The sequence below is a fragment of the Callithrix jacchus genome, chromosome 3 (genome assembly GCF_049354715.1).
Source record: "Callithrix jacchus isolate 240 chromosome 3, calJac240_pri, whole genome shotgun sequence".
Classification (NCBI taxonomy): Eukaryota; Metazoa; Chordata; class Mammalia; order Primates; family Cebidae; genus Callithrix; species Callithrix jacchus.
In genome coordinates this window covers 155,729,219-155,755,465 of record NC_133504.1, presented here as the reverse complement: position 1 = coordinate 155,755,465, position 26,247 = coordinate 155,729,219, and the positions used below count along the sequence as shown (strand labels likewise).

General features: G+C 43.5%; 1 protein-coding gene across 9 annotated transcripts in view; it reads left to right on the top strand.

The window, feature by feature from the left end:
- Positions 1 to 26,247, top strand: part of TBC1D1 (TBC1 domain family member 1) — a 234,596-nt gene that overhangs the window by 164,304 nt on the left and 44,045 nt on the right. For all 9 annotated transcript variants that reach the window (XM_035293897.3, XM_035293899.3, XM_035293898.3 and 6 more), the window contains one exon: positions 21,259 to 21,444. In XM_035293897.3, coding sequence (XP_035149788.1) covers positions 21,259 to 21,444 — 186 coding nt within the window. The remainder of the gene's footprint in view (positions 1 to 21,258; positions 21,445 to 26,247) is intronic.

Here is a 26,247-nt window from a genome sequence, read left to right as displayed (position 1 = left end):
TCAGGAAGCAGACACATGTGAGCCTGTCTCATACAAAAAGTGACTCAAACTAGCTTAATCAAAAGGAGGCTTTTAAACAGCAAGATAAGGGTAAAGGCTGGGAACTAGGAAGTTGTCAGGAACTGAGGCCGTCTCTCTGGCTCTCTCTTTGGGGCTGTGTGATTGTTTTCCTCTCAGTCTCTCTATTCTGCACACCAGCTCAGCCAGCTTGCTTGTCACTATCTGCAGTCATGCCAGCCCCCAGATCTGTATGACCTCCTAGCCTCAGGAGCACCCAAGTACCTGGCTGCCAATCTGTGTTTTCTTCCAGGTTTTTGAGAGGGAGAAGGGATTGGCCCAGCTCAGGGTCAGTCACCCAGGGAGAGGTAGGAGAAGCGTGGAAGTATCATGGAACCCCTGGACCAAGCTTGTTCAACCCTCGGCCTGCAGGTGGCATGCAGCCCAGGATAGCTTTGAATGCGACCCAAAACACATTTGTAAACTTTCTTAAAACATTATAAGATTTTTTCCCCCTTTCTTTCTTTCTTTTTTTTTTTGAGACAGAGTCTTACTCTGTCACCCAGGCTGGAGTGCAGTGGCACAGTGGCGAGATCTTGGCTCCCTGCAACCTCCGCCACCCAAGTTTAAGCAATTCTCCTGCCTCAGACTCCTGAGTAGCTGGGATTACAGGTACAGGTACCTGCCAGTGCACCTGGCTAATTTTTTTTGTAGCTTTTAGTAGAGATGGGGTTTTACCATCTTGGCCAAGCTGGTCTTGAACTCCTGACCTCATGATTCACCCATCTCCCAAAGTGTTGGGATTATAGGTGTGAATTACTGCCAGTGTATTTTATGTGTGGCCCAAGACGATTCTTCTTCCGATATGGCTCAGGGAAGCCAAAAGATTAGCCACCCCTGCCCTAGGCCGTTAATTGGGCTGTGGGAGGTGTGGGGCAGGGTCAGAGCTGGGAGAGGAGAGCATAGCCTCCAGCCACCATAAGTTGGTATATTCCTGGTAATTATATTGCTTGTCAACTGAAGGCAGAACCAGGACAATGAAAGTAATGGGAGAGTCCCTAGCTTTGTAACAGTGGTTATCCAAAAGTGGGCGAAATTACACATGAGTGAGTAGTATGAATTTCTTGGTACCAAAGCACTTAGCTAGCTAGCTAACTTTCTGTCAGAGATCCCTCTGCTAGGATCGACATTTGATTAATATATTTCTCTTGTAATAAGAATTTGGGATTCTTACAGCAAAATAGTTGTCTTGTGGCTGGCTACACAGCCAAAAATGGTCCAGGTGTCCCTGTGAGAGGAGAGACTGCAGAGCTGCTGCTGCGTTCCCCCAGACCTTTTGGCATGAGTTGACCATGGGGAGGCCTTGTGCACTCCTGCGTCACTGACATCTTGCCATGTCATGGAAAACACTTGGGATGCATATCTCTTTTTTTTTTTTTTTTTGAGACGAGTCTCACTCTATCGCCAGACTGGAGTGCAATGGTGCGATCTCAGCTCCCTGCAACCTCAGACTGCCTGGTTCAAGTGATTCTTCTGCCTCACCTCCCAGGTAGCTGAGATTACAGGCGCCCACCTCCATACCCAGCTAATTTTTGTATTTTTTACAGAGATGAGGTTTCACCATATTGGCCAGGCTGGTCTTGAACTCCTGACCTTGTGATCTGCCTGCCTGGGTCTCCCAAAGTGCTGGGATTACAGGTGGGAGCCACCATGCCTGGCTGGGATGCATTTCTAAAACCCAGTTTAAGCTTGGTGAGAACAGCGGCCTTGTGCGGGGTTTGGGTCATAGATGGTGCTTGATTTGTGTTGGATAAAGAGGTATATGATTTTGGAATATTTACCAAATATGGGTATTTTCTGTATAAAAATTATTGTTTCTACTGAGATTATATTATTTAAAAAATACACATGGAGAAAAAAATACAAAGAATGCATTGATATTCTTCAGAAGTGGCAAGATGTGATGATAGGTGATATATTCGCCTTTTCTTTCAATTTCGTATTGTAGTGACTTTTTGGTAGAAAAAAAATCTAATTTTTAATTGAGGAAGAAACATTTTATTGATTGATTGATTGAGACAGAGTCCCAGTCTATTGCCAGGCTGGAGTGCAGTGGTGCAATCTTGGCTCACTGCAACCTCTGCCTTCCGGGTTGAAGCAATTCTCCTGCTTCAGCCTTCTGAGTAGCTGGGATTACAGGCTTGAACCACCACACACAGCTAACTTGTGTATTTTTAGTAGAGACGGGGTTTTACCGTGTTAGCCAGGATAGTCTTGATCTCCTGACTTTGTGATTCGCCTGCCTTGGCCTCCCAAAGTGCTGGGATTACAGGTGTGAGCCACCGTGCCTGGCCAGGAAGAAACATTTGAAATACATTTAGGCTTTCTAGAAAACCTCACCTTCCTACAGAAGTTTAAGATGGAGACATACTTCTGTCATGAATCATGATGCTAAGCAGTATTCAGATTCGTTAGAAATGGACTCTTGTTATAAAATCCCTTCTCCATTGTGGGCTGAAACTACAAATGATTGTTTTGAGATTTTTCCCCTTTTCCTCTATGGAATTATTCAACTTGGCATGGCCAGCGATTTGAGGTGAGAATGTGTAACTCTTGATTTGCAGAAATCAAGCCCCCAAAGCTAGAGAAACAGTGGCCATCTTCTAAAGGGTTTCTTTTATTCTTGGCCCTCCCACCCCTGCTCTTACTGTGGCAGCTGAAGCTGCAGGTGCCTCTGAGGCCTTACCATCCACTGCCACTTCCTGTCCACTCCCCACCCACCCCTGGGAAAAAAAACCCAAGTTTCCCAAAGTGCTGTGTTGCCTAATGCTTGTTGAGAGTCTGCATTTCTCTTGATCCAGCAGAAGTTAAATTTCAGTTTGTTATATTTATAGTTTCAGGAATCGTTTGGGAATGGATTTTTAAAGTAATTTAAAAGCCCATCATTTTTTTTCTATCTTTGAGAGAGAGGTCTGTAAGGAAGAGCGGGGGCGGGGGGAAGAGAGAGGGAAGGCGGTGGGGGAGAGAGAGAGAGAGAGAGAGATCTGTATGGCAGAGAGGCAGGGTTTGGGAATGTTCTGATTTCATGTTTTGTATTGATATGACCCTTGGGAGGATATCCTTGGAATCACAGAGCTTCATTTACATGAAGACTCTTTCCTGCCCCCCCACATTTTGTGAGTGGCCAGAATTTTAAATGTGGACTGCATGAGCTTTTTTCTGTTGCCTCATTTTGACCTGTGGTCTTTTGTTTTCTTGGTGTGTCATTAGGCAAAATAAAGAGAAACTCAGTGCTGGTTAATAACTCCCATCATAATGTATATTTCTGCAAATGGCTTTCAGCCATTTGAGAGGAAAAAGGCTTATGTCAATTTCAGAAAGGCCTGATTGTCTGGAGAGTCAGTATAGTGTCACAGTTAAGAACATAAATTTTTAAAAAATTTAAATTTTTTTATTGTGGTAAAAACACATACCATCAGATTACTATCCTAACCATATTTAAGTATAAAGGTCAGTAGTGTTAAGTATATTCACGTTGTCATGCAGTGGATCTGCAGGATTTTTCATCTTGTAAAACTGAAACTTTATGCCAAATGAACAACTCCTGTCTCCCCTCTCCCAGCCCCTGGCAACCACCCTTCTACTTTCTGTTTCTCTGAGTTTGACTACTATAGATAACTCATATAAGTTGAGTCACACAGTATTTGTCTTCTTATTTCTGGTTTATTTCACTTAGCAGCATAATGTCCTCAAGGTTTATTCACATTGGAGCATGTGACAGGATTTCCCTCTCTTTTTTTCTTTTTGAGTTGTATATTTCACATTTTCTTCTTCCATTCATCTGTTGACATTTGGGTTGCTTTCACCTTTTGGATATTGTGAATGATCCTGTTATGAACATGGGTGTGCAAAAGTCTCTTCAGTCCTGCTTTCAGTTCATTTGGATATATACCCAGAAGTGGGGTTGCTGGATCATAGTGTAGTTCTCTGAGTAACCCTCATACACTTTCCCTCAGCTGCCATGCCATTTTGCATTCCCACCAGCAGTGCCCAAGGGCTCCAATTCCTCTGCATCCTAACCCACACTTGTGGTCTTCTGGATTACAGCTGATTTTTCTGTGTTGGGTCTGGATGTTTAGAAAAGTATCCCTTCTTTGGAGTAGTAACTGTATACGTTTTTATTGTAGAATAATGGCCATCCTAATGAGTGTGAGGGAATATCTCATTGTGGTTTTGATTTCCCTCATGGCGAAGGTTGCTGGGCATCATGTCATGTTCTGGTTGGCCTTTTATGTTTCATATTTGGGGAAATGTCTTTTCAAGTCTCAAGTCCTTTGCCCATTTTTTAATTGAGTTATTTGGTTTTCTGCTGTTGAGTATGGATTATTAAATTAGGCTGGCCTCAACTTAAATCCTGGCTCCTCCATTTTTGACCAAGAGCAGCTGCTTGTCCCATTTGTGTCTTGGCTTCTTCAGTTGTAATGCGGGTGTAATTATGGCCCCAGCTTGTAGTTAAGAGTGTTGGGGGAGTCAGTGAGATAGCACTCACTCCACGGAAGCTTGTTATGGAAGGAGAAGGCAGCCGTCCATTCCTTACAGGGCTCTGAAGGAAGAAGAGCCTCCTCCGTGAATGGCAGTCATTCTTTAAGTCCACCCCGGCTGCCTTCATTTTTAATGTCAGTGGACTTTTAAGACAACCAAAAGGGTATTCTTGGATGACCAGAGACTGTGGAGGTGGTCACATTGCCAAGGACCCCTCTCAACCTCCTGGGTAGTATGCTGCTGGTAGTTTGCACAACTGCTTCAGCTTTTTGGTAAAGTGCATGTAAGAGCCTGAAGTCACAGCCAGAGGAAACCTGGTTCCTGAGATGACAGCTTGATGCTCCTGCCCCACCCCAGGCACACACCTTGCGGGGCAGTTCTGGCTCTGAATTGAAGGACAGCAAAAACCTCCATCAACCATACTGAAAAATATGTGATGTGGGGGATGGAGGATGGGGGAAGGTTCTTTTCAAAACTCAAGATGGGGAGAGACAAAAGACAGGGAATCGTTATAAAGAAATTAGTCATAGATATTTCAGTCTTTAAAATCATCCCCCAACACAGGGTTAAACAACATGCAGTTTTTGCAGTGTTCCAGAAGGTGATAAGTACAGTGAGGTGAAATGATGTGGCCATCTGAGCACACAATGACCAACTTTTTTTTTTTTTGAGATGGAGTCTCACTCTGTTGCTCAGGCTGGAGTGCAGTGGTACAGTCTCTGCTCACTGCAACCTTCACCTCCCAGTTCAAGCAATTCTCTGCCTTAGCCTCCCGAGTAGCTGGGATTACATGTGGCTGCCACCACACCTGGCTAATTTTTTTTTAAGTAGAGACGGGATTTCACCATCTTGGCCAGGCTGGTCTTGAACTCCTGATCTTGTGATCCACTCACCTCGGCCTCCCAAAGTGCTGGGATTACAAGTGTGAGCCAGCGTGCCCAGCCTCAGGCACAACTTTTAAGTTGAGCGTGCAGTGCTTGATTTTCTGTGTTGGGCCTGGATATTTAGAAAAGAATCCTTCCTTCAGAGTGGTAAATATGCAAGTTGTTACTGAATTACTTCATTATTTAATCAAAGCAGCTGACTTCTGCTGCCTTCCCTCTTTGCTGTCTTGGGCTTGAATATTTGGTCCCATGTAAAAACTCTTAATTCTTTTTTTTTTTTTAATGGAGTCTCCCTCTGTTGCCCAGGATGGAGTACAGTGGTGCCATCTCGACTCACTGCAACCTCCACTTCCTGGGTTCAAGTGATTCTCCTGCCTCAGCCTCCCATGTAACTGGGTCAACAGGCACCTGCCACCACACCCAACTAATTATATTTTTAGTAGAGACGGGATTTCACCATATTGGCCGGGCTGGTCTCGAACTCCTGACCTCATGATTGCCCACCTCAGCCTCCCAAAGTGCTGGGATTACGGACGTGAGCCACCACTCCTAGCCATAGTCAGTAGAGACTTTTGAAAGGAAATATTACCTTTTTAATGGCGTTTTTAGTCCAAGTAAACTGTGGTAATGTTTAAGAAATTTGCTTACACAAAAACAGTTTTAAAGGAGCATTTCAACTTGTCCGTCTTAAGCATAAAACAGATTAAAGTGTTTGAAATCTTTTGGGATTTTAAATGGATGTCAGTGTACTGACTCAAGAGATCTTGATGATCATATAATCCTGTTTTCGTTTTCTGTTATGTGAGAACACTGATGCCTGAAACTTAATGCAACTAAAACCCAAGTTCCCCAATTGCCTAAGAGTCATAAGTACCTAAAAAGTATGCTACTTCCCAAGTTGATTTCTTTCAGGATATGGGCCCCTCAAAGGAAAGCAGTGAGGCTGGGGTTTTCCTGGTGGAAAGGTCACATTTCCACATATAACTCAGTGAACACTGTATTGAGTCGGGAGAAGAATTGGTTCACTATTTTAAACTTCTTGTTTCATCGTGAGGACTTCCCCATCCCCTCTCCTCAGCAAAGCACAAAAGTATTTCCTAATTTATAAGTCATGGGCTTCCTTTAATGGATTCCAACCTCAGATCACTTCCAGATAAGCATTGTGTAATGGGATGGGTGGGGTTATATTTTAGTTACAGATGCATGAGAGGAGGGAGGGTGGAGGACAGCAGAGTTTATAACTGCATCCTACAGCAGTTAATCTCTTGCCATCGACTAGGTCACAGAGTCTCACTTCAGGACAGCTGTGCAATCAGAACCCGCATCAGGGTTTTCTTGGTGCCTTTGACAACTGTACATGCCTCTGGGACCTCCTTTCTCCTTTCTCTTTTTATTTTTTTCCCTTGGTCACATGGTTCATTCTGCCAAATGTCTCACCAGCTCATCTGCAAATTACATAGCTATGATGGCACCTTGCTCATTATTGATTATTTCCCGTTGAATATGTTCCAGTGGTACCTCTCCAGAGATGAGTCCTATATTAGTCAGTTCTCACACTGCCAATAGAAACATACCTGAGACTGGGTAATTTATAAAGGAAAGAGGCTTAATTGACTCACAGTTCAGTGTGGCTTGGGAAGCCTCAGGAAACTTAGAATCATGGTGGAAGGGGAAGCAAACAAGTCCTACTTCACATGGCAGCAGGAGAGAGAAGTACTGAGCAAAAGGGGGAAAAGCCTCTTATAAATCAGATCTCATGAGAACTCACTATCATGAGAACAGGATGGGGGAACCACCCCCATGATTCAGTTGTCTCCACCTGATCTCTCCCACGACATGAGGGGATTATGAGAACTGTTATTCAAGATGAGAACTGGTTGGGGACACAGCCAACACACATCCAATCCCAAGTGCAAATATCTGGCCCTGATCCCTTTATGTGAGACGGGGGTCATGATCCTCCTGCCCCTGTCTTCTGAGCCCTGTTCGTACTTGGGTGTGCTCAGGCTCTTCAGAACCTGCAACCCATTGATGTCTTAAGGATGGTTTCAGACCTTGGAGGTGCACACGATGTACTGCTAATGAAAACCCAGAATATAAAATGGAAGTTACATTTATTCGTAGAGGGAAAATCCAAAAATAGACCAGAGAGAAATATGTGAAAATATGAAGAATGCTTATCTTAGGGAGATAGAATTATAGGTAGCTTTTTTTCCTTAGCTAAATATATAGATAGTGTTTACAGTTTCCCTGCCACCAACTAAAATATCTTTTTCAAGAGGAAAACAAAAACGGCAGCCAGCCCACATATCTAAAAACCATCTCCTGGACCCAAGAGGGCAAAATTAGGCTCCTTTTCTTAAAATTGCCATTTGTGCCGCTGTTGTATCATTTTACCAGTCACTGAAGATTCCAGGCTTCTCTCCCAGAGTTCTCTCCCTTCCACAGTGCAGCTCATACCTTCCTGTTTCCTGGCTGCCAGATTTAGGCTCTGTTTTTCAGACCTCAGTGGCTGCAATAGCTGTTCCTTCTACCTCTTAGGATGGTTCTTTCTGTAACAGCCTTTATCATCACTTCATCAGGGGATGATAGCTTTTAATGAGGGCCTAAAATTGCAGATAAGATATCCCTGCCTCTGACATGAGGTAGATGTATTGCGTATTATTTAACAGTCGACTGTGCCGAGTGTGCAGTTGTACGTAAAAGCGTTGTTGTAGGTATTGGGTTGAAAGTAGATCAAATGCCGGATAAAGGCGCATACAAGTGCAGTAAGGAAGACAGCTGCCAGGAGAGAAGAAAGGGTGGGGAAATGCTGTGCTCACGAAGTTTGAGGTTCTGAATTGGAAAGCTGCAGCTATTGAGAAAGAGTCTTTTAAAATCCCTGCAGGGTTTTTGTTACCTTTTATTGATGAAATGCTATTTTGTGGCATAAACCTTAGTAATTTTGGGGTTGAAACTCCATAAGGATAAAATGATCCTTTTCTATCCCAAGCTTAATATTATTTAAGTACAAATTCCATACAGGAAATCTGCCCATCTATATTATAAATTTCATGTGGCAGAAACTATCTTGACTTTTGGTTCTTTTACAAAACCTTAATTTTTTTTTCTTTTTTTTTTTTGCCTTGAACGCATTTTGTCTGCTTTTACATTAAAAGCTTGTGATTTCTCAAGTCTTGAGTGTGGGGAGCCGTCGTCATCCTTTTTTCCCTCTCCCTTGTCTTCTGGATGTTCAAGCAATTTTAATTAAACCTTGGGCTTTGCTTTCAAGTGCTGGCATTGTACTCCGTGATAATCCAGGGACTTGGAAGCACATGTGAGTTACGTGTCGCACTGGCTTGGTGCACTGGAACTGGTTGGGTTGGAAGTACTATTCTGAATCTGCTTCCCGTGGTGGGGTAGGTCAGGTTGTCCTGTGTTGACAAGGAAGTGGTCTGGGAGAGGAAGTGGGATAAAAGTAGACCCGATGATAGACTCTCCTTTCAAGTCCGTTCCCAGGACCTAGCTCAAAGTTAGAGAACAGCAAATATGAAAGGTGCCGCACAGCAGCACAGGTCGGGTGCCATGTTAATGACATAGAAAGCAAGTGATTTAAATTCAGAAGAAAGGACAGCTCTAAGCCAGAGAGTACTCGGTGCCTTTGCCCAAACAAATCCCTTTCTGCCCCCCACCCGCAGGCCTCCCCTCCTGCTTCAAAACAATTCTGAATTATGACAATCCATTGAGGCTCAGCTCAAGGCCATTGCATGCCTGCATGCCTTTCCATCGTAATAAAGCCTTGCTCCCTGGGCTTTAAAAATGTTCCTTTCTTCTTAGATACAGATTGAACTCTTTTTAAAAGGGAAGTTGTTGAAGGCCCTGTAAAATGTTAAATCAAACCTGCTTTGCGGAGATGGGCTTGTTTGGAATCAGATTTGTTCCTGCTATGGACTGAACGTTTGTGTCCCCCCAAAATTTCCTGCGTTGAAGCCCTAATGCCCAGTGTTATGATGTTTGAAGGTGAGGCCCTTGGGAGGTGATGAAGTTGAGATGAGCATGTATGAATGAAGCCCTCATGAATGGGATTACTGGCATCCTAATAAGTAAAGACCCCAGAGCTTCCTGGCTCTTCACCCTGTGAGGATACGGCAGGAAGGAAGCACCCTGCAAGTCAGGAAGAGAGAAGGCTCTCACTAGATCACACTCGTGCTGGCACCCTGATCTTGGACTTCCCCTCCAGAACTGTGAGAAACAAATGTGTGTTGTTGAAACTATGCAGGCCCTGTGACTGTGGTAGAGCAGCCCAAGCTCCTCGGTCTCCTGCATGGACTTTGCCACCAGAGCTTCACAGGGTATAGTTTAAAAGTGGTTTCTCTATAACGCAGCCGTTCTTTTCTTTCCAGGTCTAGTTTTGACCCTTATAACACCTTGTTAGGGGAGATTTGAGGGTGAGGAAGTTGGCTTGCTTTTCTACATGTCTCAGTAGAAACTGAGGAGCAGAAAGGCCCTGAGACACTGAGCACACCTTTCTCGGCAGGGTGTGGCAGCTGGAGTACCCTGCTGGACAGGACTGGACAGGAGGCTCCCATGGTGGAGGGGTTGGAAGCTGGGTTGTAATGAGGTGCTTTTCTGCAGATGCCTAAATGATGTGGGTTGAGAAATCGTGATTTTGGCTTTTAGTAGTATATTTTTCTGTTTATGTTAGGTGACTCATCAGTCTGTCTCTTCAGATCTGGAAGTTTTCTGCAACGAAATTTTTTATTGCTGTAATAGTGTCGGTTGTTGACCTGGATTAGCAGGTAGCGGCCCCTTAGTACATTTCTTAGGAAAATTATATCAACTTTAATTTTTAATTCAAACTTTGGCTTTGAAATTTGCCTTTGACAAAGGTAAAAGTGTGATTTAACTAGTGTTTGAAAAGCAAGATATGGCCGGGTGCGGTGGCTCACACCTATATCCCAGCACTATGGGAGGCTGAGGTCAGGCGTTAGAGACCAGCCTGGCTAACATGGTGAAACCTCTTCTCTACTAAAAATACAAAAAAAAATTAGGCCTGGTGGCACACACCCGTAATCCCAGCTACTTGGGAGGCCAAGGCAGGAAAATCACTTGAACCCCGGGAGGTAGAGGTTACAGTGCGCCAAGATTGCCGCACTGCCCTCTAGCCTGGGCAGTAAGACCGAGACTCTGTCTCAAAAAAAAAAAAAAAGCAAGATATATTACATTTTAAAACTCTTTAATGATCAGGTCATCCATCCATAATGGGTAGTCAATGCTTGATTAATTTAAAATAATGTATTTAAAAGGTACCTTTGTTCCCTAGTGCCACATAATGTAAAACATCCAATTAAGCTAACTCTGTAACATAAAGTAAGTGGCTAAAAAAGTGCTGAACGCCAAAGGCCAGAGATTCTCAACCTTTTGTGTGCATCAGAATTTCCCAATTGTTTTAACCCAGGTTGCTGGATCTACCCCAGAGTTTTTGATCTGGTAGATTTGGGGCGGGACCAAGAATTTGCATTTCTAAAAGCTCCCAGGTGGTGCTCTGTGATGAAGGTCGTGTGGGGACCACATTTTGCAAACTTCTCCCATAGACTGAACTGATGGTTTGGGTTCGGTCCACTGTGACCCATGTGCTCAGGGAGGGAGTGATCAGATGTCTTGACCTCTGAGTCCACAGGGAGGTCCAAGCCGAGTAGGTTTGACCAGCAGCTGTAATCAGAGTGTACAATGTAAATGACGAATGTTGGGTGATCTAATACCTTTATTTTTTTCTTTTTCTTTTTCTTTTTTTTGAGACAGAGTTTTGCTCTGTTGCCAGACTGGAGTGCAACGGCGCAATCTCGGCTCACCACAACCTCCGCCTCCCAGGTTCCAGCAATTCTCCTCCCTCAGCCTCCCAAGTAGCTGGGATAACAGGCACCTGCCACCAACGCCCAGCTAATTTTGTATTTTTAGTAGAGATGGGGTTTCTCCATGTTGGTCAGACCGGTCTGGAACTCCCCACCTCAGGTGATCTGCCTGCCTTGACTTCCCAAAGTGCTGGGATTACAAGCGTGAGCCACCGTGCCCAGCCAACACCTTTTGAAAAAAAAATCCACGTGGATGAGATCAGAGGGCTAAGCGTGGGTGGCAGACAGGGTAACTCTACGTGGTTCCTGCCCACCTGCTCTCTACTGTGTCTCACCTCTTCTTCAGAGTGTGGTCAGGATGGTGGCCTTGCCCAGCACAGGAGGCCCTTTTCCTTCTGACCTCCTGACCTGACCCGCCTCTTACCATCTGCAAGCACTTGCTGCCCCTTCCCCAGGCTGTGGGGAGTTACTTGCAGTCATCAAATTCATCATGCTGTTTTATTTTAATTCCTGCACTTGCCAAGGAAAGAATGCCCCCGCCCCATCTCTGGCATTCATCCTTCTCACTGGTGTGTCAGAGTTCCGCACTAGACCTTTACCCGCTCCCACCCCTCCCCACGCCCATGAAAGTCTCACTTGGGATCATCTCTTCTGAGGTTGGGCTTGCGCAGCCACCCTCCGCACTCTCTCCACCAAGGGAGGGCTGCCCTTGACTCCTTGGCACACAGACCTGGAACTGCTCAGCTGTCTCCTTAGGGGAGGATCGTGGTTTCATTTTATCCCTGTTCTGTGATGAATTGAATGAATGATTGCTCATGGGAAGGTAGGGGAGGGATAAACACCTTGTGATACATTTCTTATAAGGTTTTATATGTAGAAAGTTATATGAAAGTGTCAGATATCTATGTAGGAAGTATATGCGAAGTTTTATGACAGCTTTGCATGATTTAAGAATAAACTGTGTAAAGGAACTGAGTCCCAGTCCCTTGGGCCGAGAGTTGCATGGCCCCTGGGCCTGCTCGTTTCCCTCCACTCTGAGTGTTTGTCGCTGGCCCCTCGCAGACTGTCCTGTCCCTCTTTGACCTCTCTCCTTTCTGCCCAGTCTTCCCTGAGGTGCTCCAGGCTCCTTGGCCTCCTGCTTCTTGGAGCTCCTCTTGTGTTTGTTTTCTGTGCTCAGGACGCCATGGTGCTGTGGGCCACAGAGGAGGTACCTGGGGTCCCTTGGAGCAGGCACAGCAGGAGGAAGCCATCTCCGAGGGCATGACCTTGGAGCTGAGCTTTGACAAAGAGAGTCAGCCAGACAAAGAAAGGCCAAAACCCCACCCCTCTCCCCCACTACTTCTACATGACCATGGTCCCTGGACACACCAAGCCGGTGACCCGGGGCTCCTCTTGTTGGGGAGAGCCCTTGGGAAAACGTTGGTATTTTCTTCATAGAACAGGTTTCTCTTCTCCAGTATTCTTCAGAAAATGAACTTTCTTTTTTAGCCCCAACCCCAGTCTGATTGGGAAGAAGTCAAAGCGACAGAAAGAGTTTGCCAAATAGATTATCTTTTTTTAGAAGAAAATAGATAATGATATTAATAGGAACTCAGCACTTAACTCCTGTCCAAATACTGTTTTTAAGTGCGCTCAAGGAGTTTTCATTTAATCCCCACAACAAAGCTGTTGCAGGTGGATGCTGCTATTGTCTGTGATTTATGAATGAGGAATCTGACACACAAAGAGGTCCGGGAGCTTGCCCATCTCCTGGCAGTTGGTACCAGCACTGGCATCATCAGGTGCCTACTTCTTTTCCTCTCCGCTTTTGTGTCCATTACCCCAAGGCACCAGGATGAGCTGGCCAAGTTCTAGTCCTGGCTCCTCCGACTCACTAGCTCTGTGTCCCAGGCCTTGCCACAGTGGTTGTGAAGATGAAATCAGTGGGGTACTTGTAAAGCATACTGACCAGCACATAGTAAGTGCCCAGAAAATGTGACTTCAGACCTCCACATCTGGGAAGAGAGGGAGGTTGAGCTAAGTCATTTTCCAGTGTCCCTTTCAGCGCCGTGTTCCTGTGAGTGCTCACAGTTTCCCCACAACCCTGAAGAAAGAAGGAAAATAAGGGCCGGGTGGCGAAGGCTGCCGCTGGTGCAAAGTCTGTGGGGAGGCAAGGCCCAGCCTCCTGGACGCAGCCCTCTGGTGCTCATCCTGGTGGCACTGACCAGGGGCCGTGGTGGGCTTTTCCACCCCAGCATGTCTCGTAAAATTACAAGAACCACAGTTGGAAATCAGTGTTACAGAAATGGTCATAGGACAGGGAAACCTGTTACAAAGATCAGTACTTAATTTTCTGGCTGATACTGAGAGCCCTAATTTTCAGCTCCTCAAAAAATACAGCTTCCCTGCCCTTGCAAATACAAAAACAAACGCTGTTTCTTTCCAAGGATAAGTTCCTCCCATGCGTAATGTCTTGCCTCCAGCTTTTTCTCGATTCTTCTTCAGCTCCTGTAGACCTCACATTTAGAGCCACCACCTGCCCTCTGTGCCCTGGGCTCGCCCAGCCGGGCCTGTTCTCTGAGCCTCTTCCTGGTTCTCTTCCCTGGACTTCCCACCACCATGTGGTCTTCAGTGCTCCTCCGAGCTGCTGTCATGACCTCTAACCAGACTGAGTCAGGACTTTTGACTTCCTCATCTCTAAGTCATCCTCACACAGCCTTGGAAGTTTACCCTAAACGGCTATTTTGGGAGAGAGTGGGATTAAAGATCTGCAGGCCTCTTGCCCCTGGTCCTTGTTACTGCTTATCTTGGCTTCTCTTTTTAAGTGTGTGTGCACCTGTCTCTTCATCACACCCCTCCCCTCCCACCGCTCCCATCTCAGGCAGAGTTAGGCCCTCTATTCTGTGTCCATACCTCTTTTTTGAGCACTTCTTCTCACCGTTGGGTAGTGGCCTTTCATGTGTCTGATCCATGAGGCTGTGCATTCCCTGCCTGCCAGGATATCGTACCAGTGCTCAAGAATGTATATATGAAATAACTTTTGCTTTCAAAACCCACAATCTTCTGGAATTCCCAATTTCTTATTAATTAATATGTGGATCAACTAGACCTTAAGCAATCTAGAGTCAGCCGGCCTTGTCTTCGGTATTCATGTGCATACTATCTGGTCATTATACAAAATGGGTCATTATCAGTGATGAGTTAATAGTTACCTGCACACCTTGTTTATGTTGGTCCATTTACCTAAAATGGCCCCTGGCAATTAAACCTGTGTAGATTTTACCTGTCCTTCAAGAACCAGCCCCTGCTTTTCACAAAGACTGATGACAATGATGGAAAGAAAAAAGTTGACATTTTATTAAATGTTACTGTGTGCGGGCTTATTTTTTCCACTCATTTACCTACTTCATGCTCACAATAATCCTATGAGCTAAGCAGTATTATGCAGATTTTACAGATTAGGAAACTGAGGTGGCAAGTGATCGGATAACCTGTTTGAGGTTGAGTAGCTTGAGGTTGAGACTGTGGTGGACCCAGGCTCTATCCCAGATACCTGGCTCCAGAGCCCATGCTCTTGACCTGACAAACCGAAATTCATCTTTCTTTGCTGAACTTCTAGAACACTTTCTTTGTATTTCCTCTGTTTTAGTAGTCATGTACTTCTCTGCTACCCTTATTCATACCTGGATTTCTAGCAGCAGACCTTGCGTGAGGCAATAAATTAACAGTATATCTTTATAGCAAATGAATGTTTTCTTTAAAAAAAATTCTGTTTTCCTATAGCTAGACTGTCATATAATGCAACTATAGGAAATAATCAGGTTTTCATTGGATTATTTTTCATAAATCATCCACAAAAGTCATAGCAGGGTTGAGAGTGGTCTTGGGCAAATGAATCAGTTTATATTCATTGAATGTTCCATGCGTATCTGCTGTTACCCAGGCATGGAATATCACAGGGAACACAGAAGTCTCTGCCTCCTGGCCTCTGCTTTCTGTTGTAGGAGAGGTAATGCTGCTCCTGCTTTGTAAACAGTGTGACAACATTAAGTCTACATGGTCATTATGCTTTGTTTTTTCTAAGAATTTATCTTGAGCTGTTGGTTACAACAGATGCTGCAGATGTTAATCTCTGTTGTTAACTTTTCTCCAGAGATTTAATGTTCAGTTTTCTCCTTTCCAGAATCAATTCATGTTGTTAAAACAGAGGTTTGAGAATAACTGGATTTTTTTTTTAAGTTCTTTTTCTTTTTTGGCATGGAGTTCAGAATTTTTAGGAGGGATGAAGAGAGTTATAAAATGCTCTATGGTGGTTAACACACAGAAAAAGCCAGAAAATTGGAGAATAAGGATCTGTCTTCTCATTTCCTTCCAGCAGATACGCATGGAACATTCAATGAATCCTCTTTCTTACAGGGCACTTAACATGTGATTTAATGTCATGTCTTTAAAAGCAGGAGAACTGCAGTTCAGAACTTAATGCCAGTGCTTTGTGAAAGTGCAAGAAAGCAGCCCTGTATTCCACACTTGAGAGAACCAGATACTGGCCAAATAGGAGGTCCTGTGCACGTTGCTTTTCTCTTTCTTGATCATGGCATTGATTCTGTTCATAACAATGACGCGATGTCACACTCTTTCCCACACCTTTGTGTGCAGATAGAAAGAATGCAACAGCACGGAGTTGTTGGAGACTCATTTGACATCTAAAATATCAATATGCCAGCACAGATCATATTTATGAGTCTGTTGGGAGTGTCACAGCAATGATTTAATGGGAGGCAATTGTCTCTAAGGCCCCCTGAATTATGACTGGTTTTAAAATTCTTAGAACCCATTGGAGGCTATAGTTTCTGAAAGGCTGCATAATTTAAGTGTTCCACATCCTGTCATTATAGGAGATGTCAGAACAGTAAAATTGAATCCTGGACTAAGGTGTTATAGCAGCCCTTTGGTTTGGTGGCTTTGCAGACTTTGTAAATATGCCTGTGGTCTCCACAGTTGTGCAGTCAGAGATGAATATCATTTCTCACGTTTTGTACTGAGGGACTGGAACCCAAAAGGTGTACGTTTTCCCGAGAGGCACCAACAAAGTTGGCCCACAAGGTAGAGCAGCCCCTGCCGCAGCTCAGCCAAGCCACACTTCCCACACTGGCCTCTGTGCAGCTGTATCTCAGCAAGAATGCAAGTTGGGGAGAGAGGCCAGATCCCTGGGATTGTTGTAGAGAATCGAAACCTCAGAGTAGCCCTTTTTAGACCACCTAACACATCACATCGCTGAGTACATATAAGGGACTCAATGCTGGTAGGATTGGCTTAGGAATGATGCAAGTTAAAACAGTGCCTGTGTTTATCATTAAAACAAGGTTCTCAGCTGACAGTTGCCTGGGACTTTGATTTTATTCTCCTCAACCTGTCACTCCACTCAAGTCCACATCTCTCAAGACTACACACGCATGGAGGAGGACTGATTACAAAGCCAAAGCCTTGGCCCGGTTCTGGATCTGCTGGCATTGCTGAGAAAGCAGCTTACTTCGACTGATTCAGGCCAAATTAGAACAAACAAAGATTTCAACTGTCTCACTTTGTAAATTACTGAACTATTTTGTAGCTAGGCTGCTCTTAATGTGAACAAAAAATATTATAAAACTTCGTTGTTAATTGTAAACTATAAAATCAGTAATTGTTACCATGTGAAATGAATTCGGATGAAGGAGATGCATTTTTACCCCTTCTCAGGGTTTAGGAGAGACAAAATGGTGAGATTTTAACTCTGAATCTTTTAGAGATTTAACTCCAATCTGAGTTAAAGATTTTTAACTCTAATAAAGGGTTCTTATTAGAGGTGGTTTTGTTCCTCCTGACCCCTAAGGGACATTTAGCAATGTGCGGAGGCATTCTTTAGTATCAGTACTTGGGTGGGCGGATGCTGCTGTGCCCAGGGAGACTGCTAAACATGCTACAGTGTATAAAACAGTTCCTCATGACAAATAATTATCCAGCCCCAAAATGTCAATAGTGCTGAGGTTGAGAAACCCTCCTTTAAACTCTTAGGTTTATTTGCTGACCTTTGCGGTGGATCAGCTTTTATTTAGTTCATGCAGAGGTGAAATTAATACTGGTGCTTGACTATATCGTTTGTATTCTGAACTTGGCCTGGATCCCCTGACCAAGTTTGGGACAAGCTCTTGCCATGTGTTGAGGACCTGAATTCAGGCAGCTAACAACAGCATCTGAACTGTGTTCCCAGTGAAGGGAAGCACATAGGCTGCATGAGGAAATAGAGAGGAAAGCTGCAGCGTGGAGCCCTGCTCTCTTCAGAGTGTGCTTGGAGAACAAGCAGCAGTGGCATTATTGGGGAGCTTGATGGAGATGCCCCCCCTCAGACTTGCTGAGTCAGAATCTTTAATTTGGCAAGATCCCCAGTGAGGCTTGTGCACGTAGACACAGAGAAGCACAGGGTAAACTTTTTTTTTTTTTAAACTTTGGAGGAAAATACACCTTTTTCCACATCATGGCTCTGACTCTTCCCACCTGTGTGCCCTTGGCCAAGTTATAAAACCTAACTGCACCTTACTTATTTTAGCTGGAAAATGGAGATAATAATATCACCCGTCTTATGAGAGTGTTGTAAGAATCAAACAAGCTTATTTGTGTCAAGAACCCATACGGTAAAAGCTCAACAAACTGTTGCTAGTGAAAATAAGATAAAGATCGCAAAAGCAGAAAACATTAGGGAGACAGTTTAGGTCTTAAACCTCTCATTCGCCATCACCAAACAATACTTGTATTTTTGCAGATCCAGTTTCTCTGAATACTGAAGTAAAACTGGAGTTTCATAAACTGCTATAGACAGTGGTCCTTGTCAGTAGCCCAAGCGGCAGAGAGTAAATGGATCTGGGGACAAGCAGCCCCAACTGCTAGGAGTGTTCCATCTCCTCCAGGCCTGAGTTACACCTGCTCATCATGATTCTGAATTTGAAAGGAACACAGTAGGAAGTTTCAAGACCCTGGGAAGAGGAAGGCTGTGGTAAACAGGAAGGATGAGATTAGAAGAAGGAGTTTAGGTGAGGTGAGCCCTTGTTTTACTGGTAGGGTTTAAGAATATCCAGGTCAGCCAGGCTTGGTGGCTCGCACCTATAATCCTAGCACTTTGGGAGGCTGAGGCAGGTGGATTACCTGAGGTCAGGAGTTTGAGACCAGCTTGGCCAACATGATGAAAACCCATCTCTACTAAAATACAAAAATTAGCCAGGTGTGGTGGTGCATGCCTGTAATCTCAACTACTCACTGGGGAGCTTAAGGCAGAAAAATCACTTGAACCTGGGAGGCAGAGTTTGCAGTGAGCCAAGATCGTGCCATTGCATTCCAGCCTGGGTGACAGAGCAAGACTCCAACTCAAAAAAAAAAAAAAAAGAATATCCAGGTCAACCCCACCTAACTCTCAACAGTGCTCCCCTCTGTTGCCTAGCTGGGTCCTGGGTTCTCTTGATGCACATGAGTTGTGAGAGTGCGCACCGTGCCAGCCAGAACACCTCACAGGAATTAGTTTTCAGAAATGAGACTCTTTTGTAAACCAGCAGGAGATACACTTCCAATATGAGATAAAGCAGAACTTTAATCACAACTGCAGTGTCCCACAGAATTCCAAGAGCCAAGATGGTAAAAGAATAAAAAAAAGAAAAAAGGAAAGGGCTCAAATGAAAGACTTCACACTGCAGAATAAAATTAAATAAAAGGATGAAATTGAACTAGATCATATTCAGTAATGACTAATCCTGAGTATACAGGTTTTGGCAAGGGAAGGGATTTGTTTTCTAAGTGTTTTGCAGGAAAATATTTTTTCCATCTTTGATTTTAATTAGAATAGATTTGCATTATTTTCCCTTAGTTTTTGTTTTCAAAATATTTATTGCCACAAATTTAGAAAATAGAGGGAAACCATAAATAACAGCACATGTAAACCCAGTACTTCTGTTCCTTCTCTTATTCAACAGTTATTTCTTAGGCACCCGCTGGGTGTGAGCAGCTGTGCTCAGTGATGACCTTGCCTTGTCTATAAGGTAGCAAGGTTCTAACCTTGTTAGGGCTTACAGTTGAGTAGCTGAAATTTCTGTTTCTTTTCTGTGCCCCTAGTAAATATATGATAGCAAACAAGAGCTTTTATTTATTTTTTTTATTGTGTTCTTAGTCTGTGTTGGGCCCTGTTCTCAGTTGTTTATAGCCTGTTAACTCAGTCTCTTTACCACCACTCTGAGGGGAGGCACTGTCATACCCACCTGACAGATGGGGAAGTGGAAGCATCAGGAGGTAGGGCAACTTACTAAAGATCACAAAATCAAAAATGGCAGAATCTTTAAAAAAAATTTATCACACTTTAAGTTTTGAGATACATGTGCAGAACATGCAGGTTTGTTACATAGGTATACACGTGCCATGGTTGTTTGCTGTATCCGTCACCCCATATCATCTACATTAGGTATTTCTCCTAATGCTATTCCTCCCCAATCCCCCCATCCCCTGCTATCCCTCCTCTAGCCCTCCACCTCCCAATAGGCCCTGGTGTGTGATGTTCCCCTCCCTGTGCCCGTGTGTTCTCATTGTTCAACTCCCATTTATGAGCAAGAACATGTGGTGTTTGGTTTTTCTGTTCTTGTGTAAGCTTGCTGAGAATAATGGTTTCCAGCTTCATCCATGTCCCTGCAAAGGACATGAACTCATCCTTTTTTATGGCTGCATAGTATTCCATGGTGTACATGTGCCACATTTGCTTTATCCAGTCTATCATTGATGGGCATTTGGGTTGGTTCCAAGTCTTTGCGATTGTAAACAGTGCCACAGTAAACATACATATGCATGTGTCTTTATAATAGAATGATTTATAACTTTTTGATTTGCTGGGTCAAATAGTATTTCTATTTCTATATCCTTGAGGAATCATCATACTGAATGACAGAGTCTTGATTAGAATCTTGGCAACCTGACTCCAGAACCTGCCCTATTAATCACTAAACTATACTGCCTCTCAGAATATGTATCAAATTGAGGTGATAGTTTATAATTTCAACAGTACAAAGGAACATCCTCCTATAATGCATGTAAACCCCCAAAAGATGTAGAATTTTCATCTATTCATTTGTTTGATAGGACCATAATGAAATAAGACTCTATAAAGCTGTGTAATTTAGACATAGGAAACGTTTAGATTATAGTGGTATCTAGTGGGAAGCAAATGGTCTTCTGAATCAGAAAGATGTGAGCTAGAGTATGCCAGGGGACCTACTTACTCTATGACTTTGGGCAAGTTACCAAATCTCAGTTTCCTTTCCAGACTAATACCTGCCTTCTGGACTTGTCATCAGGATTAAACGAGTCTACCTATATAAAATGCATGGCACAGTGCCCAGCACTTGGTAGAGAGTCTGTTAATGGTCACTGTTATTACGGGCTATTCAGTGCATTTTAATCCTCTTTCAGAATACCTGGCCAGATAGCACAGTGGTTGAGAATGCACATGAGAGCCACACTGTTGGGTTCCAGTCTTGGCTCGACTCCTCCTTAGTTCTGTGACACTAGGCAGGTTGTGTAAACTCCCTGTGACTCAGTTTACACTTCTTTAGAACGGGATAGTTACAATACCTATGTCTTAGAGTTTTGTGGGTATTAAATTATTATATATAAAACTCTGAAAACAGTTTGGTACATGGTAGGCACTGTATGAACGTTTTCTATAATTAATAATATTAAATAGCATTTTCAGAAGAAGTTAAAAATATTACACCTTAAAAAGCAGGTACTTTAAATACCTCCTCAGCTACTGAAGCTTTGCTTGCTATTTGATGTATCATTTTTTCATGTTTGTGGCTCAGACATGGCTTAGTCTAATGCGTATTAACACATGAATTTTCAGTTTGGTGATCTTATTATATTTCATCTGAATGAACAGAATTTGCTGATTTGGCACTGTGTTTCAGCATGCATTTTATGTTGAAAAATGACAATTCTGGAATGTTTTTTTCCCTCTCCAGATTATTCAGAGCTGGGAGAGCTTCCCCCACGATCTCCTTTAGAACCAGTTTGTGAAGATGGACCCTTTGGCCCTGCACCAGAGGAAAAGAAAAGGACATCTCGTGAGCTCCGAGAGTTGTGGCAAAAGGCTATTCTTCAACAGATACTGCTGCTCAGAATGGAAAAGGAAAATCAGAAGCTCCAAGGTTGGTTTGCCATCCTGCTGTTGAGCAGGCCTGGTTTTCTCTAGGCTCTAAAGTGAATCACATCAGACATAGCATGCTGTCTTAAAAATATAGCAGCATGATAGTCTAATGTACACATCTATCTATAGTATCCGTTTACTGTTTCAGAGTCTTATTAACACTGTTTAGTTTTTGATGATTTAATGATAGTTTCACCAACTGTATTCATTATTCCTATATGGTCACTATTTGTACAGTGTTTAGAAATTCTGAGATAAGCTTTAAATCTAAGCTCTAACACTCTGAAAGGTGTTTGTTTTGTTTTGTCCCGCTGCCCCCCCGACTCTCTCTCGCTCTCTCAACTTTATCCTCAGCCATAGTCTGTGCCTGTGTGTTACGTATGAACTTTTCTTGTGTAAGTCATTAAAATGAATAACTTTATGTGCTTTTTCAGTGAGCTGCAAGTAATCAACACAAAAACCCATTAGCTGAGTTCTACCTGTACTGATAGCAATAGTGTCAAAATATGATATGAACTTGTAAAGTTTAGATTTTGTTCATTTCCTGCTTCCATACTGACACTGGAACCAATTAATATTATCTTCAAAGTAGCTTAAGACGCAAAGTTTACATACCGTTTGGAAAGAGCATGGGTTTTAGTGTATCTCGACAACTGCCCCGCTATGTAGTAATGAAGATTTTGAGCGGGAAGTCTGCATAGACCCTTTCAAAGGGAAGATGTAGCAGGTGGTTCAGACATACTGCCATTGCCCCAGAACAATTTTGGAATTAAAGTGCCTTTCATTCAGCATCATCCTTGATTGCAGATTTTGGTCTTTTAAAATGGCCTTGTTGCTTTTAGAGCTGAAAGTCTTTCAGACACCAAGTCTGAGGAGTAAGCTCCCAAGAATGTGTTGCATCCCATGAGTTTCAGTTCATAGCTAGTGTCATAGTGAGAGGATAGATGTTCTCTGTGCATGTCCATGAGATAGTTGTGAGTTATGACAACACTGGGTACCGGCAACATAGTTTCTGCAGTTGAAAAGTATGAATTCGTAGACTGTAAAGAGATAGTGTCTTTATCTTTTGACTGAAAACAAAAAATAAAATATAAAGGAATAAGACCTTCTAATATGAAAGTGTAGTCCCTTAGTTGGAATAGGTTAGTAAGCTTTCCACTATGCAGTTCTGAAGCTGAGAAATACAAGTCCTGCCATCAGGGTGCTGTGGAAGGTGATAGCACACTGGAGGGCAGGTAGAGCAGGTGAGTGCTGTTTTCTTCCAACTCAGTTTTTCTGCCACTTTCTTGTGTGTTCTTGAAGGTAATTCTAAAAGCAGATGTCAAAAAGATGTTTGATAGTGATGGCGTTACTGCATGTCTCATTAGTAAAATGACAGCTCAGAAGCACAGCAGTTATATTCCTGTGCATCTTGGGATTTTTGTTGAAGAGGAAAAAGGCATTTATGTTCATCACGTAGGTCATAAACTTTAATGCTGATACTGGCCGATCTTGCAGATGACAGCCATGTAAAATCAGGGCATAGCTATAAAATGGGAGTGGTGCTCACAGCTGGCTTCTTCAGAATGTGGTGAGGACAGCTGTAATGGGTGAGGTGAAATTAATATGCTACAAAAGCAGAAAGCATTCTGCTGTGCAAACAATGACCATGCAGAGAATGAACAGGCGAGAGTTTCCTAACAGTACCTGGAACACCTTGCCAGGTGTTGCGTTAAGTTTACTGGCCCTTGCCAACATTCTTCTAGTGCTTCCTCATTTCATCTGGCTTCTTGGCACTGCTTAGTTTTTGTGGTCTTTTATTTTGACTGCTTCATTTCTCTTCGTAGCTCTGTAAAGTTCAATATGTGTTTATCTCTGTGGTGAAAACACAATAAACTTGTTTAATACAATGTTGGAAGCATTAATCTATTGTATTAGTGTGTATAGGACCTGAATTGCTGAGAAAAATAACCAGCAGTAAGAGCCTGATTGCTTAAAAATATTTAATAAGTTTTGTTGGGGTGGGTTGGGCGGGGGGGAAACTGTTACGTTAAATATAGATGCAGGAGCCGGGCGCGGTGGCTTAAGCCTGTAATCCCAGCACTTTGTGAGGCCGAGGCAGGTGGATCACAAGGTCAAGAGATCGAGATCATCCTGGTCAACATGGTGAAACCCCGTCTCTACTAAAAATACAAAATATTAGCGGGGCATAGTGGCACGTGCCTGTAATCCCAGCTACTCAGGAGGCTGAGGCAGAAGAATTGCCCGAACCCAGGAGGCGGAGGTTGCGGTGAGCCGAGATCGCGCCATTGCACTCCAGCCTGGGTAACAAAGAGTGAAACTCTGTCTCAAAAAATATAGATATATATAGATACATGCAGGATTTGACAAGAAGCAGCCAAAGTGTACAGTAAGCCTTCGCTTAATGTTGCCAATAGGCTCGTGGAAACTGCGACTTTCAGCAAAATGAGGTATAATGAAACCAATTTTACCAAGGGTTTATTGATAAAAACAAGAGTTAAGTTCCTATGGCATATTTCTGGGCACAAAAACTTCACGAAATTCTAAATAAAGACCCAAGACACTTCTAACATTAAATATTAATGTAATTGTGAGCTATGCAAACATTTAAGAAAGATTAATAAAAATAAGATAATTATTGGCTCAGCACAGTTGCTCATCTCTGTAATCCCAGCACTTTGAGAGGCCGAGGCGGGTAGATCACCTGAGATCAGGAGTTTGAGACCAGCCTGGCCAATGTGGTGAAATCCCTTCTCTACTATAATTACAAAATAAAATTAGCTGGGCGTGGTGGTTGGCACCTGTAATCCCAGCTACTCAGAAGGCTGAGGCAGGAGAATCACTTGAACCCAGGAGACAAAGGTTGCATTGAGCCAAGATGATGCCACTGCACTCCAGCCTGGGCAACAGAGTGAGACTCTGTCTGAAAAAAAAAAAAAAAAAGGGGGGGGTAATTATTTTTCCACTTACTCCATTTCAGGGTCTAGGTGGCCAGAACCTATCCCTGCAGCTTGGGATGCAAGGCAGGAACCAGCCCTGGACTCTGTCATCCCATCGCGGGGTGACTCACACACACACACACACACACTCAGACTGGGACCATGTAGACATACTGATTAACCTAATGTGCACATCTCTGGGATGGGGGAGGAAACTGAAGCACTTGGAGAAAACCCACATAGACCAAGGCCCCAGGCTGGGAATCCATTTTTTACTTACCAACATTATAAAGAAGTGAAATTGAGCACGAAGACATTTTTCGAGGGCCTGCTGTGCTATGTGCTTAGAGAGACAGGCATCCTATTGTGGGTTTTTTTTTTCTCCCTTCTTAAAGGAAGGTTAAATTACATCTGGGATGGCTCTTGAAATTGATCAAGGGTTCAAGCTGACTTGCATACTCTTTGGGAAAATATTTAGAAGAATGTGTGTGAGAAAGTTTTTCCTATGGTTAAGCCTATTTCCTGACTTGAATATATGAATCAAATGTTTTAACTATTCTGGAAGCATTGTATCCTGGAAAGAACCATACTGTGCCATCTAAGTCAACCTCACACCATTGTAGCACTTGGAAGTTGAAGTTGTGATTTCTCCAAAATTAGACAGCTGATTTTCAGTGGTGTTAGGACAAAAAGCATCGCCTTTCTTTGAAGCCACCAGTCCTCTGCCGTCCCCTCTGCAAGGCCATTTCCCCCTCCCCACTCCTTGTTTTTTTGAGACGAAGTTTTGCTCTTCTTGCTTAGGCTAGAGTGCAGTGGCATGATCTCAGCTCACTGCAACCTCGCCTCCTGGGTTCAAGCAATTCTCCTGCCTCAGCCTCCCAAGTAGCTGGGATTGCAGGTGCCTGGCACCATACCCAGCTATTTAAAAAAAATTATTAGTAGTAGAGATGGGGTTTCACCATGTTGGGCAGACTGGTCTCGAACTCCTGACCTCAGGTGATCCACCCACCTTGGCCTCCCAAAGCTCTGGAATTATAGGCATGAGCCACTGCGCCTGGCCCATTTTTCCCTATTTTTAAATAAAGATGTGAGCAGCCTAATGCAAGGTCACATCATGTGATTCAATACAGCCATGGCTTGGTGTTGGCATGTTATTGCCGGTTGAGCCAATTCATATAACTCAGCATTTTATAATTTACTAAGACTAAAAGGATGTGATAACATTGAATTTTGAATTACAATCAATGTTTTTTGTTTTTTAAAAATACATTTTTCTGAGTTAAATAATATGTGATGTTTTAAAAATCAAATATTCAGTGCAGTTCTTCTAAAATCTCTGCAAGTGTGGGGGTCATTTAGTTGCTGAGCCTCCCAGCCTCTTAGCTTTCCATTCTAAGCTTCAAGAGGTAGTGGCAGCTGGCGAGACAGTTTTGTCTGAGAATGCCATTGGTGACAGAGCAGCCATAGCCTGCCCTCCAGACCTGAGCATTATCACAAAGTCCAAGTTGGCTCAGACATTTGTGTTAAACCATAATAAATATTTTAGAGAACTTTGTGGCAAATTTACTTTTGATCTCAGTCAGTCTTATTCCCCGATCCCCACAAGCTTAAAAAACCACATGGGCGTGTGGGGTCTTACTGAATGTTGTGGACAGCCGGGTCCTGTATCTGAAGTTCTGGCCTTGGAGCCTGGGCGTTTGTTGCAGGCCCGTTCCATCTGCCTTGGTTGAGAAGGCATTTTGGAGGCCACTGATTTTAGGCAGCGGTGTTGTCAGGACCCTGAAACAGCAGGATGTTGCTTCGGCCAATAGCAAAATACATGGATTGAGCCTTTTCAGCTGAATCTTCTGGCCAGTTCTTTCTGG